This window comes from Nannobrachium achirus, assembly GCF_963921795.1.
Source record: "Nannobrachium achirus genome assembly, chromosome: 14".
NCBI classification, from domain to species: Eukaryota; Metazoa; Chordata; class Actinopteri; order Myctophiformes; family Myctophidae; genus Nannobrachium; species Nannobrachium achirus.
The window spans coordinates 44562848-44578163 of NC_137821.1; the positions used below are offsets into that span (position 1 = coordinate 44562848).

General features: G+C 42.7%; 2 protein-coding genes across 2 annotated transcripts in view; both read left to right on the top strand.

Moving 5' to 3' along the window:
• nrxn2b (neurexin 2b) overlaps window positions 1-15316 on the top strand; it is a gene marked incomplete at its 3' end in the record, with an annotated part of 1346377 nt that overhangs the window by 632139 nt on the left and 698922 nt on the right. The gene's annotated exons all lie outside the window — the stretch shown is intronic.
• Window positions 321-14372, top strand: LOC308297679 (uncharacterized protein). Its single transcript, XM_080741212.1, has 11 exons — window positions 321-599; window positions 1821-1891; window positions 3696-6654; window positions 7601-7792; window positions 8411-8553; window positions 8870-8954; window positions 10043-10202; window positions 10468-10661; window positions 10758-10899; window positions 12099-12238; window positions 12395-14372. Exons 4-11 carry the CDS (start codon window positions 7667-7669, stop codon window positions 12707-12709), a joined length of 1305 nt encoding a protein of 434 aa, XP_080597338.1. The 5' UTR covers window positions 321-599; window positions 1821-1891; window positions 3696-6654; window positions 7601-7666; the 3' UTR covers window positions 12710-14372.

Consider the following 15316-nt stretch of genomic DNA (forward strand, 5'->3'; position numbering starts at 1 on the left):
CTTATCTGGCCGCAACCCCCCAGATAATCACATTTTAACTGGGGACCCCTCTACCCTGACGAGCACTAAGAGTTGAGGAATTACATTTTGTATAACATGGTTCTATTGTGAAGATAGCAGATCTACATGCTCACAACGCCTCGCGTTGCGAGCCGTTGTGAGCATGTAGATCGGCTATTTTCACAATCTCTGCCTCTAATATTTGACAATTTGGCCAATGTTTAATTTATAATTTTAGAGGTATTAAAAAGTCCTTAAAGTGTCACTTTAGAAATGTGCAGATACACACTAAAAAGACCTGGGTTGGATAAGCTACTCAGATCCTGGGTTGTGAAGAGGTTAACTCATAAGTGGTTATTGCTAACTAGTCGTGGGTTAACCATACTCCATAATGGGTAAGCTTATGCAACTCATGGGAAGAGTTAACTAATTGACCGAGTCCTACTCGGAACCTGTGTTCCCTTAAAACCCAAGTCCTGGGTTGCGTTCCTCCGTTCCCTGTTTGAAGTTCACTTCCTTCAGCAGCAGCAGCACGGCGTGAGCACGCATCAGCAAGCAGCACAACAAACAACAACAAGCAACAAAGCAGATAATTAAAGGTTTGTGCTTACTTGCGTTGTATCTAATTTATGGTTACTAACTATCAGGTTACCAAAAGGGACCCTCGCCCATGTCCAGGCGAGCTATCTTGCCCAGCCGTCTGTTGTGCGTCTCGAGTCGGCGCTGCTCACGGTAACGGCGGCGGCGGGTGATGGCCGGCGGCCGGGCCGCCATAAAGGACCCCCGTCGGGGACCCGGGCCGCCGTTGGGGCCGTAGCTATGGGCCGTAGCGCCGGCTCACGCCGCGCCGCGGCGGCGGGTGATGGCCGGAGGCCGGGCCGCCGTGTCTCTGTCCCACCATAACTACCACTCGTCCCGAGGGTTAGCCCGCTAGCCGCGTTAGCATAGCACGCTAGCCATGTAGCTCGTTCTCTAGGTTAAGTATGCCAGTTAGCTACACGGCTAACGTTAGCTTACGTTGCTAATGCTAACCCTGCCTGTAGATGCTACCCGGTGCCTAACGCTATATTATCTTTACAGAAACATTCCCGGGATAGCTAACGCTCACCAAAGACTAACGTGAAGGTTAGATTGTATGGGTTTGGGTGTCAACCATTTACGTTAGCTGTATATGTACTAAAATGAAACATTTGAGAAATGTTTTTTTTTCACGCTAGCCACGTTAGCATAGCACGCTAGCCATGTAGCTCGTTCTCAGGGTTAATAGACCAGCAAGCTACACAGCTAACGTTAGCTTAAGTTGCAACTTGGTATAATCTATAATGCCGGTGGCTAACGCTATATTGTCGATACAGAAACAATCCCGGTATACCTAACGTTCACCAAAGACCACCGTGAAGGTTAGATTGTATCTGTTTTGGTGTCAACCATTTACATTAGCTGTATTTTGCTGGGCAAGCAGCTAGCTAGTAAACACTGTTTTGCTAGCCTGCTAGGTTCTGTGTCACTCTTCAATTGGTGAGCATAACAGTAGTTCTTAAACCTTAAACACGGTTTGTTTTATGAGCTTTAAAAGATCTCCAATGTAAACAAGTGTAATGCTTTCTTGGAATAATGCCTTTTAGTTGACTTTGTACCAGCGAATCTGTACTGTCATTTACATAAGCTGTATTTTGCTGGGCAAGCAGCTAGCTAGTAAACACGGTTTGTTTTATGAGTTTTAAAAGGTCTCCAATGTAAACAAGTGTAATGCTTTCTTGGAATAATGCCTTTTAGTTGTGTATGTATAACTAATTTTAATTCCTTTGTGTTTGTTTCAGATAGATGGACAGCTTTGTCCGTGACACATTGGTGGAGTGGCAGCTACCAGATCTGGTAGACATATTTAGAGGTACAATATGTTTTCCCATCCACATACATTGCTGTCATGAAGTTGATAACTGCTTTTTGTGATATACCATGACATTTGTATTGAGCATACGGTGTACATTCTCTGTGCTATACTATTTGATTAACTGACAACAATTGACCAGCAGATGAACCCAATTGATTAAAGCAGTGGTTCTCAAACTTTTTAGGCTGGGGACCCCACAAATAATCCTATTTGAAGTGAGGACCCCGTTAGCCTATATTTGTTCGACTCGATTCCACAGATAAATTACACAGAGAGGCCTTGTGAGCTTTTAGATCAGCTATTTTCACAATATTTGCCTCTTTCATGCTTAATATTTGACAGTTTGGGATTAAAAAGCTATTGAATTTGAAATTCAATTACTTAAATTGTCACTTTATAAATCTCTAGATACCCTGTGTACACTTATAATGGATGTTGGATTATTTATGAAAAAGTGAGAGAAAAATAATAATAAAATTGGATATTAAGCTAATCATCTGGAGACCCCACAAAATAATTTGGGGACCCCACTTGGGGTCCCGACCCCAAGTTTGAGAACCACTGGATTAAAGGGATAGTTCACCCCCCTAAATGACCTTTGTTGTATGGTTTACCTACCCTTTGATGATTTCAGGATGTTGTGATTTTTCTATAGCTGACAAAGTTAACGCTTTAGTTAACTGAAAGGTTCAGTTAACTAGTACATTTTTTTAAACTTGTGATTAAGTTTTTGAACCTTTGGTCGCCCCGTAGTTTGTGGGAAACGGGAAATGAATCGACGCAGGACTCTTTTTACAGGTGTTTCAGTCATATGGGTGTTGCCTGACTGTATACAGCAGTGTACGCATCGGTATAATCATCCAGTCAGTTTATTCATCCATTGTCAGTATCATATCCATCTAGTCAGTGTCATAATATCCGTCAATAGGAGAGTAATTGGCTACTATATTGATATGATTAATACAAAAAATGGAAAAATATCAGTTTAAGGTAGATTTAGAGCGGATAAAAAATATGCGATTAAATTAGGATTAATCGTGAGTTAACTATGGACAACCATGCGATTAATGGGATTCATATTTTTAATCGACTGACAGCAATAGCTTTTTTGTTTGTAAATTATCCTTTACAGATAAATCAAGGATACAAAAATGAAGCAGAAACAAAATGAATGGAAGTGATCAAAGCCTCTAAGTTACGGCAGTAAAAAGATATCTAAACAATCTTGTCAATTAAAAAACAAAACAAAAGTCAAAGTCATACAATAACCATACAACAAAAGTAATTTAGAGGGTGAACTATCCCTTTAATGACATCCGTGTCAGTCAGAAATAGGATGTTTGTTGTCATTAAACAGTTTTCTCAGCCCCGACCCCGACCAATCATGGCTGAGATAATGGCCATGGGTTTCATCTATAGTCCTCTAACAGTGGTTCGTAACCTTTTCAGGCTGTGACCCCCAAAGATAATTGAATTGACCTCCATTTGTTGACCTCGGATACATATTGTGAACCTGCAGGGTCACAACGCTTTACAACATTTTCACAATGTTGGGGGGTCCCGACCCACAGGTTGAGAACCACTTCTCTAACCTGTAAAGTTGAGGACCAAAAGAGGTTAACATGTCTGATCAGCTTTGCTGAGTGTAATCATTTGCAGTAGAACTAATTTCAAACATCTGTTACAGATGAATCCCCTGAGCTCTGTTTTATTTATTTTTTATTTATTTTATTTCATTGTTCTCCCTGTTCCTCTGTTGGAAAAATGATGTTTTGTTTTGTTTTCTTCTTTTGTCTTTCAGACGAGGGGATTGATCAGGACAGTTTCTCTCTGTTGGATGATGCCACCATCACCCAGCTAATCCCAAGAGCCGGTCCTAGGCTCAAGTTCTTAAAAAAATTTAGAGAGTTTGTAAGTAGTTGTTTTATTTTGGCAAGATGCCCTACACTTGCTTCAAATGCAGAAACCGAATTTCAGGGGATGTCAAGAATCTTTTAAGGCATTTACGGGGAGTACACCATGTGTACTCTGTATCTAAACATTTCCAGTGTTGTGAAAGTGGTTGTGGTCGGACATTTAGCCAGATGTATTCTTATAGAAGACACCTAGAAACCCAGCATGAAGATAGGAATATTGTTGATGACCCCCTCGAAGGCCCAGCCCCACGGCCCCCACAGGTAGATGCCCCACCTGCTGTTGAAATGCTGAATGCTGACATGGAGCCAGAACAGGGAGATCAAGTTGTTGAGGATTGGGATGAACTAGAGCCAGAGTCCATTACCAATCGAGTGGCCCTCTTTTTAGCCCAGCTTAGAGCTAAAACTTCAATGACATTCACAAACATCAACTTTGTGGTTCAGCATACCTCCAATTTAATTGGCAATATTGTCAGCCGACTGCAATCAAAGACCATGTCTGTATTCCGTCAGTTTGGTCTTGATCAACGCAATGAGGTACAAGAGCTTGGGGTGGAGTTCTCAGAATTAGCTGAGCCTTTCAAAGGAATGGAGTCTGATTATAAGCAAATGAAATATTTTTTAACAACTGGAAACTTTATTCAGCCAGTTGAGGAGATATTGTCAGGGGTTACCTATGTTCAATCAACGGCCTCTGCCACTGGCACTGTCCGTCAAGTTGGTGTCCATGATTCATTTTACCGCATACCATTGAAGAGCCTTTTGACCAAGATTCTTACTATTCCCGGGATTTTAGAGACCATGCTCGATTGGCAGCGTAGAGAGGGTGATGCAATTCAGGATGTTTTCGATGGGGACTTTTGTAAATCGCATCCCTTATTCCAGAAAGAGGTGTCAATCCCAATTTTGATCTATCAAGATGATGTCGAAATTGTCAATGTCTTAGGATCGAAAACTGGTATTCACAAGTTGGGACTTATTTATTTCATGTTGAAGAGCTTGCCCCCAGACTTGCTATCTACCCTGCAGTCACAGTTCCTTTTAGCTGTGTACAAATCCGATGATGCAGCACACCACACCATAGATGCAATACTGCGCCCAATTGTAGAAGAGATCAAGGATCTAGAGAGGGATGGCATCTTTCTTAATACCCCCAACTACCGAGGTGTTGTCAAGTTCACAGTGCTCCAAGTAGTTGGAGACAATTTGGGAGTGCATACTGTTCTTGGCTACGTTGAGTCCTTTGGTGCGAATTATGCATGTCGGTTTTGCAAAGCAAATAAAGAGCAGAGATTGTCTCAGGTACTTGAAGATCCTGGACTTTTGCGTGATCGCAAAACTTATGAGGCAGATTTACTTACAGCCGACGCCTCCCAGACAGGCTTGAAAAGGGACAGTGTTTTGAACGATTTGGCTTTTTATCATGTGTCAGACAACGTGTCTGTGGATGTGATGCATGATATACTGGAGGGGGCGGCGCCTTACGAAGTCAAAGTTGTGTTGAATTCACTAATCGAGCAAAAGCATCTCACACTAGCACAGTTGAATAACAGAATCACAAGCTTTGACTATGGATTTACTGATAAGTCTAACAAGCCTTCGGTCATAAGCAAGAATGATCTCAAAAACCTTGACGGCTCCATGCGTCAGTCAGCATCTCAAATGTGGTGCCTAATTAGGCTACTACCACTCATGATAGGTGATCTCGTTCCCTTGGAAAACAAGCATTGGGAACTTCTACTCCTCCTACTCCATTGCATGGAAATTATCTTCTCCCCGTCACTTACAGTAGCAGCAACACTGTACTTAGGCAAAATCATAGAAGAGCATCACTGCCTCTTCATGGAGCTATATCCTCATCTAAATTTACGGCCAAAGCAACACTTTATGCTCCACTACCCACGAATCATTCTAAAACTTGGACCGTTAAAGCAGTTCTGGGCAATGAGATTTGAAGCACGGCATGCATTTTTCAAACAAGTTAGCAATGTAACCTGTAACTTTAGAAATATATGTAAAACCATGGCATTTCGCCATCAGATGATGCAGTGCTACCATTTCTTATGTGGAACAATCCTGTCTCACACTACAGAAGTTGGTCCAGGGCAAAGTACACTTCTTGTCGACATTAATGACAGGATCCAAAGTGGGCTAGAAGGTATTCCCCTTTTCAGTGAAGTTTATATGCCAGCCTGGGTTAAATTTAAGGGAAATAATTACAGAGCAGGCATGAGTGTATTCCTTTCCTATGATCAGGATGGAGAGCCTCAATTTGGTCTCATAGAATCCGTTATACTACTGGAGCAAACGTCAATAAAGCTTGTTATACAGAAGTGGGAAACACAGTGGTTTGATAGGCATTTATACGCATACAGTGTCATTCCCACTCAGTTGTTGGTAGCAGTAGATTTAAGAGATCTGCTTGATCACCATCCCCTCCATGCAGCCAAGTTGTACAGAGAGGAGGATGAGAGTTTATACATTTCGTTGCGCTACAGACGTTTTTAGAATCACTCTGTCCTGGGCACGACGTTAAACTGCATCCGACAGTGGGGGCCTAGACCTATGGGACAAAATGAGGGTACCCTAACCACTGTTACCTCCAGGCGGCCTCTGGCAAAGGCCCAGTACCTGATATAGCCCCCACACCAGGGTTACGGTGTCCTGGGTATGCTGCTTAAAGTGTCCATCAATTGGAAATGATCAGTATTTTTGGGTAGGACGAACCACTTGACTTCTCAGGCGGATTGAAGGTACTACTGGGATGGTGAGATGCTGTCAACTACTGGGCTGACCTGATTACTGACTACTGCCATGGTCTTTAAATGAGTGATAAGTGGTACCGTAAGTAGTTTTTGTTTAATCACATCATTTTTGTAAGGTGAAGCCCACGTGCACTCTCTAAAAGTATGCTCCAGCACTGTCCACATATCACTTGGTTGTCTTGAAACGGGTCCTCTATTGGGGATTCCAATAGAGTACTGAAGTCCTGACGTCACTCGCTCATCCCCTGGTTCGTAAAGGTTTTTCTGTTAGAATAGGGTTGGGTCATCTTTAAATTGTCTCAAAAGCATTGAGGCCCAAAGACAATCTGCCCGGTGACATTGACAGGGAGATGACTATCGTTAATGATAGTCAGATATATTTGATATTCTGTTAAAATATGCAGCCAATTCAGAATGCGAACCAGGTAGGATGCGTCATTTACATCAGACTTCAGTGCCCTAGGGGCACGGTGGCACAGTGGTTAGCGCTTCGCTTCACAGCTAGAAGGTCCTGGGTTCGATTCCCGCAGGGGGACGCTGTGGGCGCTGGCGGCGTGTTCCTCCTCCGCGTCATCAGCGCCCACACCCTAGGTGGGGTTGGCAAATAGGGCCTTTCTGTGTGGAGTTTGCATGTTCTCCCCGTGTCTCCTAGGGTTGATACCCTCACAAAAACATGCACGTAATCCTGGTCTCAATAATGCCTCCCCCTGGCCAGCCGGGGCGCCTGATGGAGGGGAAATGAACTGGTTGGAATAACGTGTTCCTTCCACGTGCTACGTCCATCCCGGGGAAATCACCAATGTCAGGTGAAAAGAAGCAACCTGGACTCCTCATGATAGAAGGAATCACGAGGTCAGTCCGTTGTCTCCCCAGGTTGGCAGGGGGGAGAGCAGAGTCCAGGACTACTAGGCAATTGGCACTGGGTGAAAAATGGGTTACAAAAAAAAAAAAAAGTAAAAAAAAAAAGACTTCAGTGCCCTATTCTTGTCCCTCATTTATTATACTAACCTTGGTCTTCTGTATAGATTGGACCGACGCCTGCACCTGTACAACCTACAGGCTGTGATGACACGCCTCCTGCCCAAACCCCCATGGAGGTATCGCCCGCACCTGATCTCGTGACCCCACCTGGTCCTGTGATCCCGCCTGGTCCTGTGATCCCGCCTGGTCCTGATCCCCTCATGATGTATCAGACGATACACCTAATTCCTACGTTTGTAAGTTCTGCGCTAATACCCTTTTAAGTCTTATATATTTGTCTGTTCAGCCTTGCATGAAAAAAAAATGGCGCTCTACAAGCTCACCACACAAGGCGTGCATCAATTATTAGGGCTGCACAATTATCGAAAAAAGATCGACATCTAGATTCAGACACCTATTCAATCTCATTTCTAGAAAGATCGTGATCTAAATTTTTTTTTAACCTCCTGAACCTAGAGAAGGCTTTTGCTGAAATAGCAGCTCGACAAGCTTACAACACGTCGCAGTGCGACGCGTTGTAAGCTTGTCAAGCGGCTATTTTCAGCAAAAAGCTTTCCACACAATATAAGACAGAAAATAATGATTGCATTACTGTGTTTTAGTCAGCTCTTTATCATGTTCCAATACTGTATTTTGTCAGTTTAATGGCATTTGTAGTGACCGCAACACTGTATGAAGAATCGTGAGATAATTGTTGATCTCAGTTCTTAGGGAGAAAAATCGAGATTCATATTTTAGTGAGAATCGTACAGCCCTATTAATTATCAAAATAATGTTGATATTGATTTGAATTAATATCACCCATTCCTAACCAAATAATAAATCTGCAATTTTGTGTCTTGCTATTTTCTAAGAATGTCCGTCAGGTCCTTACACGGTTCACGGATGGAGCGGTGATTGTGAAGAGCCTTGACGAGACAAATCTAATCACCACGGGCCAGAGATGGAACCTTGTCCGCATCTTGGTGTCGCACCTTATCGAGAAGTTTGGAGAGAAGTAAACATTTAAATAAGCTTTATGTTTTATGTTGATTAGGGATCCTCTTAACCACTAGAACCATACATGGTCCCTCAGGGCTCATTACTAGTATATTTCTGTTATTGTGGGGAAAGCTTGTCGATCCATTTTCAGCAGAAGCTTTCCTCACAATACCAATGCTGGGGATTAATTGGTTTGGGATTAATGGTTAAATGGCAAGATTAAGTGATTTGTCTTTTAAAAATGGTTTATTTAAAAATGGTTTATTTGTTACATCAAATCAACTCACTGGAACTACTTGATATGATAAATAGTTGTTATTTCTGTTTCACAGTCCTACGGCAGAGACCAAGAAGGCCCTGGCATCTAGCTTAATTGGGGCATTTCCCAGCTTGAAAGACTCATCAAGCAGTGGCAGCGTGAGTTGTTTTTATTTCTGTCTTTTTGCTTTTCAAATTTTTCATTTTAGTGAGACCCCTAACATTAAGCCAATTATGCTGTGATGTGTCGCTGATGCTGAAAACGACAAGCTCAAAACATGCTGTCGAACTGTAGGTCTGCGGTTCTCAGTAACCGTTGAGAAGCATACAGTACATTGAGCATAAAATGGTAAAGCATGTAACAGACACAATACAGCTCACTCCTGTCATGCCCTTGGAAGCAGCGACAATATGGCCTTCTTTGGTGACAGAGAGGTACAGAAACACCCTGCTCTAATCAAAGCCACGCTGTCAAAAATATAAATGTGCCAAATCTCTATTCTATTCATCGACTACATTCTGAGTATAGAATGCTCCCTTCTGGTGTTCGCCAAGAGACATCATCTGCCAAGGCAATTAGGCATATAAGTTCTCATTTGTGCCCTTTTCCAACTTGATAGAGTGATAGTCTGTATAGTTTATATATTTTTTCAGTTTTGTATACTTCTTATATTACTTCCGATAACACAATTGTACGGCCCTGTCTGGCCTGTCTGGCCTGTATTTAATTGTGGTGTGCGCTTGAGGGGGGTGCTTCTTGTCTGGGGGGGCGGGGGGTACTGTTTCGCTGCTCTTCGTGACAGCGGCGCCGTGTGTTTGAGGGCTTGCTTGTGTGGGTGCACTCACGTGCACCTGCGCTTGAGTGAGCGCTCGCCACGGACACTGTGATTTCGGTGAGTGGTGGGGCAGTGCCTCACGTGTCCTAGGACAGGGGGTGTGCATGCGTTTCCTGAGGGCGTGCCAGGTCTTGGGTTATAGAGTAGACCACACTTGTGTCGCATGTTGACTATTTAGTATTGTAATATTTTGGGAGGCCCTGCCACCTGCCACTCTTGGCTTTGCCTTTGTAAAACTACTTCCACTTGCACTGTAACTAGAGCCTTGTCATGTTTTGACAAGTCCATGTAAGTTTTTTCCATGTTACGTCTGCTTTTAATGATTGTCTGCAAACCAAATCGCCCTTCAGGGACATATACATAAACTTGGACCTTGAACCTTGAATCTCATACATTTTGATTTCTTGTCAGGACATCTGGTACACCGCCGCACGGAAGAACCATCCAGCCACTGGGTTCCTGGAGGAAAGGCTGAGAAACCTCAGGAAGAAGCTGAGGTCAGCGGCCAGGGCGACTAGCCGACCAGCAATACCAGATGATCCTGTTCGACCAGCAGCTGCGGTCATACCAGGTCATTACTAAACAGACAAATAGAAGGCAGTTCCAACAATGTGTTTAAGCTTGTTTAAGTTGTGTAATACGTCCATGTTTAGGGAACACTATCACAGACAGAAAATCTGAGCAGAGCCTGATTGTAGTGAATGTGAGGAATCACACAATAACATTTATAGTTGTTTAGAACTATTTGAACACACAACATATTGCTGATAGGGATGATTATAAAAAAAAATCCACCTTTTAGTGACTGACAGCAATTTTTTTTTTTTTTTTTACAGAATGTACCATATCGGACGAGAGGGCTGCACAACTAAAAGAGTGGTTGAGAAGCAATTCTCAACCACTCTCACAAGTTGAGACCTACATGAAGGACACAGTGATCTACAGGGCCAGGTGGATCAAGGACAACACCAGAGAGCTGACCGTCAGTCAGATCCTGGAACACTACCCTCGCCTAACGACTGACGGCATGGTAAGAGGGAATATCGTACATGTGATGATGCATTGTTTATAATATTTTGGTAGTGTCCCACATTTAATTTGATTTCAAATGTTTTCCATTTTATAGATGGCACAGGACTTCCTTGTCTTGCATCCGGAGGCTGCATCCAAATTGTATGAGACCTGGGTCCCAGTTTATGCGGAGAAGATCCTGCAGGTGGCACGACTGGAGCGGAAGCTGGAGCTGCCGATCGAACAATTAACATCAGGTAAAATATTATTGAAATGGTTCTTTGTCAGTCGACAGTCCCTTTTGCGCAAAGAATCCACACCACTTTGACAGCCTCTCTGTGTGAGTGTGGCATGGGAGCGTGGCAGTATTACTATGTACCAGTATTTCGAATCCTATTGACTAACACTAACCGCCATCGAGAACCCACTTAGAAATACTGGGACACGGTAATATAGAGATGTAGCCGTGTGGCACACACATCACACACTTTCAGGTGCCCTAGGGTTTCCTCTTCTCTGGAAGTGTCCCCCTCAAATACCAGTGGGCCTTCTTTAGACCAGGGCTTCTCAAAGTTGATTCCAGGGACTCTGTGTTCCTTTAGTGGGGCCTAAATCTAAGTCCGAAGTTACAGACTAAATCGAAGTCTGGGGGCACGGTGGCGCAGTCAGTAGTGCTGTCGCCTCACAGCTAGAAGGTCCTGGGTTCAATTCCCGCAGGGGGAAGCTGTGGGCGCTGGTGGCATGTCTCCTCCTCCGTGTCATCAGTGCCCACACCCTAGGTGGGGTTGACAAAAGGGCCTTTCTGTGCGGAGTTTGCATGTTCTCCCCGTGTCCCCTAGGGTAGGTACCCTCACTAAAAACATGCAGTAATCCTGGTCTCTATACTGCCTCCCCCTAGCTAGCCGGGGCGCCTGATGGAGGGGAAAATGAACTGGTTGGAATAACGTGTTCCTTCCACGCGCTACGTCCAACCGGGGAATCTCTCCGCTGTCGGTCGAAAAGAAAGCAGCTTGGACTACTCAGGCATAGAAGGAAGCATGAGATCAGTCCGCTGCTTCCCCAGGCTGGCAGAGGCAGTGTAGCACCCAGGATCACATTAGATAATTGGCACCGGGTGAAAATATAGGGGTTGCAAAAATCGTGGGATAAAAATGATAGATAAAAAATAAATCGAAGTCTGTAACTGTCAGTGTTACTAATGGACCACAACAGGTCAGTGCTTTTCCATTTGTACACTCTGTCACGGTTAAGGGAAGACCTTGTAATGTAGAAGGTTTAGAACCGCTCAAACCAGTTTCTGGGCAAATAACTAAACTACAACTAACACCTGCAGAGCCGCATGGCTGCTCATAACGGCATAGGTTACATTCTTGTTGGCCATTGCATGACACAAAGCGTCACAAAATAAAGGATATGCCGCTCCACCTTGTATTGATAGCTATATGTTTTCCTGCAGATGGCGTTGGGGATCTCGCTCTGCAGCAGTTGCCATTCTTGCTCCCCCCAACTCCATTCAAAGTCGGACGGGGCCGTGGCAGTAAAATGGTTCGCCACACCGTTGCTGAGTGCATGGAGGCCTTCATCCACCATCAGCCTGTAAGTCCATCCAGCACATCTAAAGGAAATCTTTCCATTTTACTTAAGCATGTTAACATGTATGTGTTGTATATGTTTACAAGTATTGTATATGTGTGTTAATTCTATACTTGGTCCTTACCCTTGCTTTTCTTTTTTCTTTTTTATGTTTTTCAGCCTGGAACCAACATGGTGGAGTATCTTGATGAGGCCAAGAAGTCCCGACCTGAGCCCTACATACTGACGTTGGGCAACTACTCGGATCAACTGTCTCAGGTCTTTGTCATTATAGATGGACAGGCTTTGGAGCAGGAGAAACTTCTTCAAGCCATTGACATCTGCTTCAAGGCCTTTTACATCTTTGACATAGAGTACCCCAAAAAGTGTCAACATGTGTGGGAATTCCTACAGAGTACAATCTATGGAATTCCACTACCAGCGGCCAACAAAATGATTGAGTTTATGAACACTAGAATTCTGGCTTGCCAGTAGACCTTTCTTTCTCGCACACACACACACACACACACACACAGGGCTGCACGATTCTCGCTAAAATGTGAATCTCGATTCTCCTCCCTAAGAATTGAGATCTACGATTCTCTCACGATTCTTCACACAGTGTTCGGTCAGTAAAAAAAATACAGTATTGTAACGTGCTAAAGCACTTGACTAAACCATAAAGTAATGCACCAAGTTCCTTGTAACAGAGAATTGACTCTTTTTCCTCTATGCTTAACCACTTGAAACTCAAATATTTGGTCTCTCGGGGCTCAAAACGAGTATTTTCTGTCTTTTATTATTGTGGGGAAGACTTTTTGCTGAAAATAGCCGCTTGACAAGCTTACAACAAGCGGCTATTTTCAGCAAAAGTCTTCCCCACAAAAAAGGATGGGGTTCAAGTGGCCACTTGAAGATTGTGATCTAAATCTAGATCACAATCTTTCTAGTAATGAGATTGAATAGGTGTCTGAATCTACAGTAGATCTCGATCTTTTTTTTCGATAATTGTGCAGCCCTACACACACACACACACACACTCTCTTCCACAGACTTGCACACTCTATCCACATTACACTGACTTCAGGTGGCAGGGCTTTCTTCACCCCTCATGTAAAACATCTGCTGTTGCGCAGCACGTGGCCCTCAGCCTCCATCACAGACAGGAGAGACTGTAAAGACCAAGCACTCCTAAAGAGTGCCCTTATCTGTTAATCTGAACCTTAAATTGTGTTCCACAGAGGTTTCCCCACATAAACAAAGACTGCTTTGTCCCTTTCTAACGAACACACTCCTTTTTCTTTCTTTTTTTTCCCCCCTTCTTCCTTTGCTACTGTAACACAGCCTCAATGTTTTGAAAATTTTGGACAGCATCAAAAGGTCACAGTTTTGGGGATTTAGTAATTAGAAAACAAGATTTAAGATTACATTTCAGAAAATATTTTTTTGTTTGTTGGGTTGCTTGTTGGGTTGCGTTAAGTATAGCCCATTCCCATTCCTTCCAGTCATGCGCAGCCTGTTTTGTTGGTAGCACTATATTGCAATTAATAGAATATAATGTAGATCCTTATAGATTTGTCTGATTTATGTGAAATGTTTCCATGTAAAAGGTTAACGGTACACCACAAGTATCTGGAGGCCCAATGTGTGTGTATGATTTCCCAGTATTGCTAAAGAGCCCTCTGTCTCTTTCCATCGAAGAAGGACGCATCTCTGTGATGACAATCTGGCGAAACATACAGGCATGCAGGTGGTCACCTGGATGGGTTGGGTCAGCTGAGAATCCCAAGATGACTGTCTTGTTCTTTCTCTCACCTACTTTCTCTGTCCCCCTTTCCCCTGCCATTACTCTTTATGGTTCAAGTCACCCTGCACCTCTTTCCCTTTCCTCTACCCTCCCTCATCGCTCCCCTGCCTCCATTCTTTCTCTCTTGCTCAGTTCCTCTCCCCCTCCTCCGCCTCCCAGCCTCCTCCCCTCCTCTCGGTCTGTGTCCTCGTGGTGGAGTGGACCTCATATTTGTCTCATTTTCCTCATGGATCCTTCTGAGACTCTTTTTTTGGAACTCAGAATTTGTTGTTATGGCTTGAATGCTTGAATGTTTTTCTAAGCAAAATAATGTGGCTGTGCTTGTTAAAAATGATTAAATTGTCTAATGTTTTCAAAGTTTCTGATCTGCCATTTTTCTATTATAAAATTACTTTGAGTTAAGTATGGTTTGTGTTAATTGCATTATGCTTTGCTTGACCAAATCATGTATTGTGTTAAATTGTTTAACAGTAAGGTAACAAATGTATTGTGGCTGGTAATTGTTTAAATAAGTGACACCCAGAATGGTACATAATGTGACCCACATTTGGGGTGAGTATAAAATAAGGATTGAATTTAATCAGATGGACAGTTATAATTTAACCCAGGATTGGGTAGAATATATAATAAATAACATGGGTTGCATTTAACTCAGAATATAATTAATTTAACCCAGGATTGGGTAGAATATATAATAAATAACATGGGTTGCATTTAACTCAGAATATAATTAATTTAACCCAGGATTGGGTAGAATATATAATAAATAACTTGGGTTGCATTTAACTCAGAATATAATTAATTTAACCCAGGATTGGGTAGAATATATAATAAATAACTTGGGTTGCATTTAACTCAGAATATAGTTAATTTAACCCAGGATTGGGTAGAATATATAATAAATAACTTGGGTTGCATTTAACTCAGAATATAGTTAATTTAACCCAGGATTGGGTAGAATATATAATAAATAACTTGGGTTGCATTTAACTCAGAATATAGTTAATTTAACCCAGGATTGGGTAGAATATATAATAAATAACATGGGTTGCATTTAACTCAGATGTATGGTTAATTTAACCCAGAATTTAGTAGAATATTCTAACTCACCTGCTGGGTTGAATCGAACCAACCCATCTTCTAGTGTTAAGTTAACCCAGGCGTGGTACGTGCAGGAGCAACCCATGGAATGAGTTAAAAACAACCCAGAATGGGTTGATTCTAACCCAGGCCTTTTTAGTGTGCATGATTAATATTATTGAAGTTTTAAATGATATGATAATGTTATTATATCG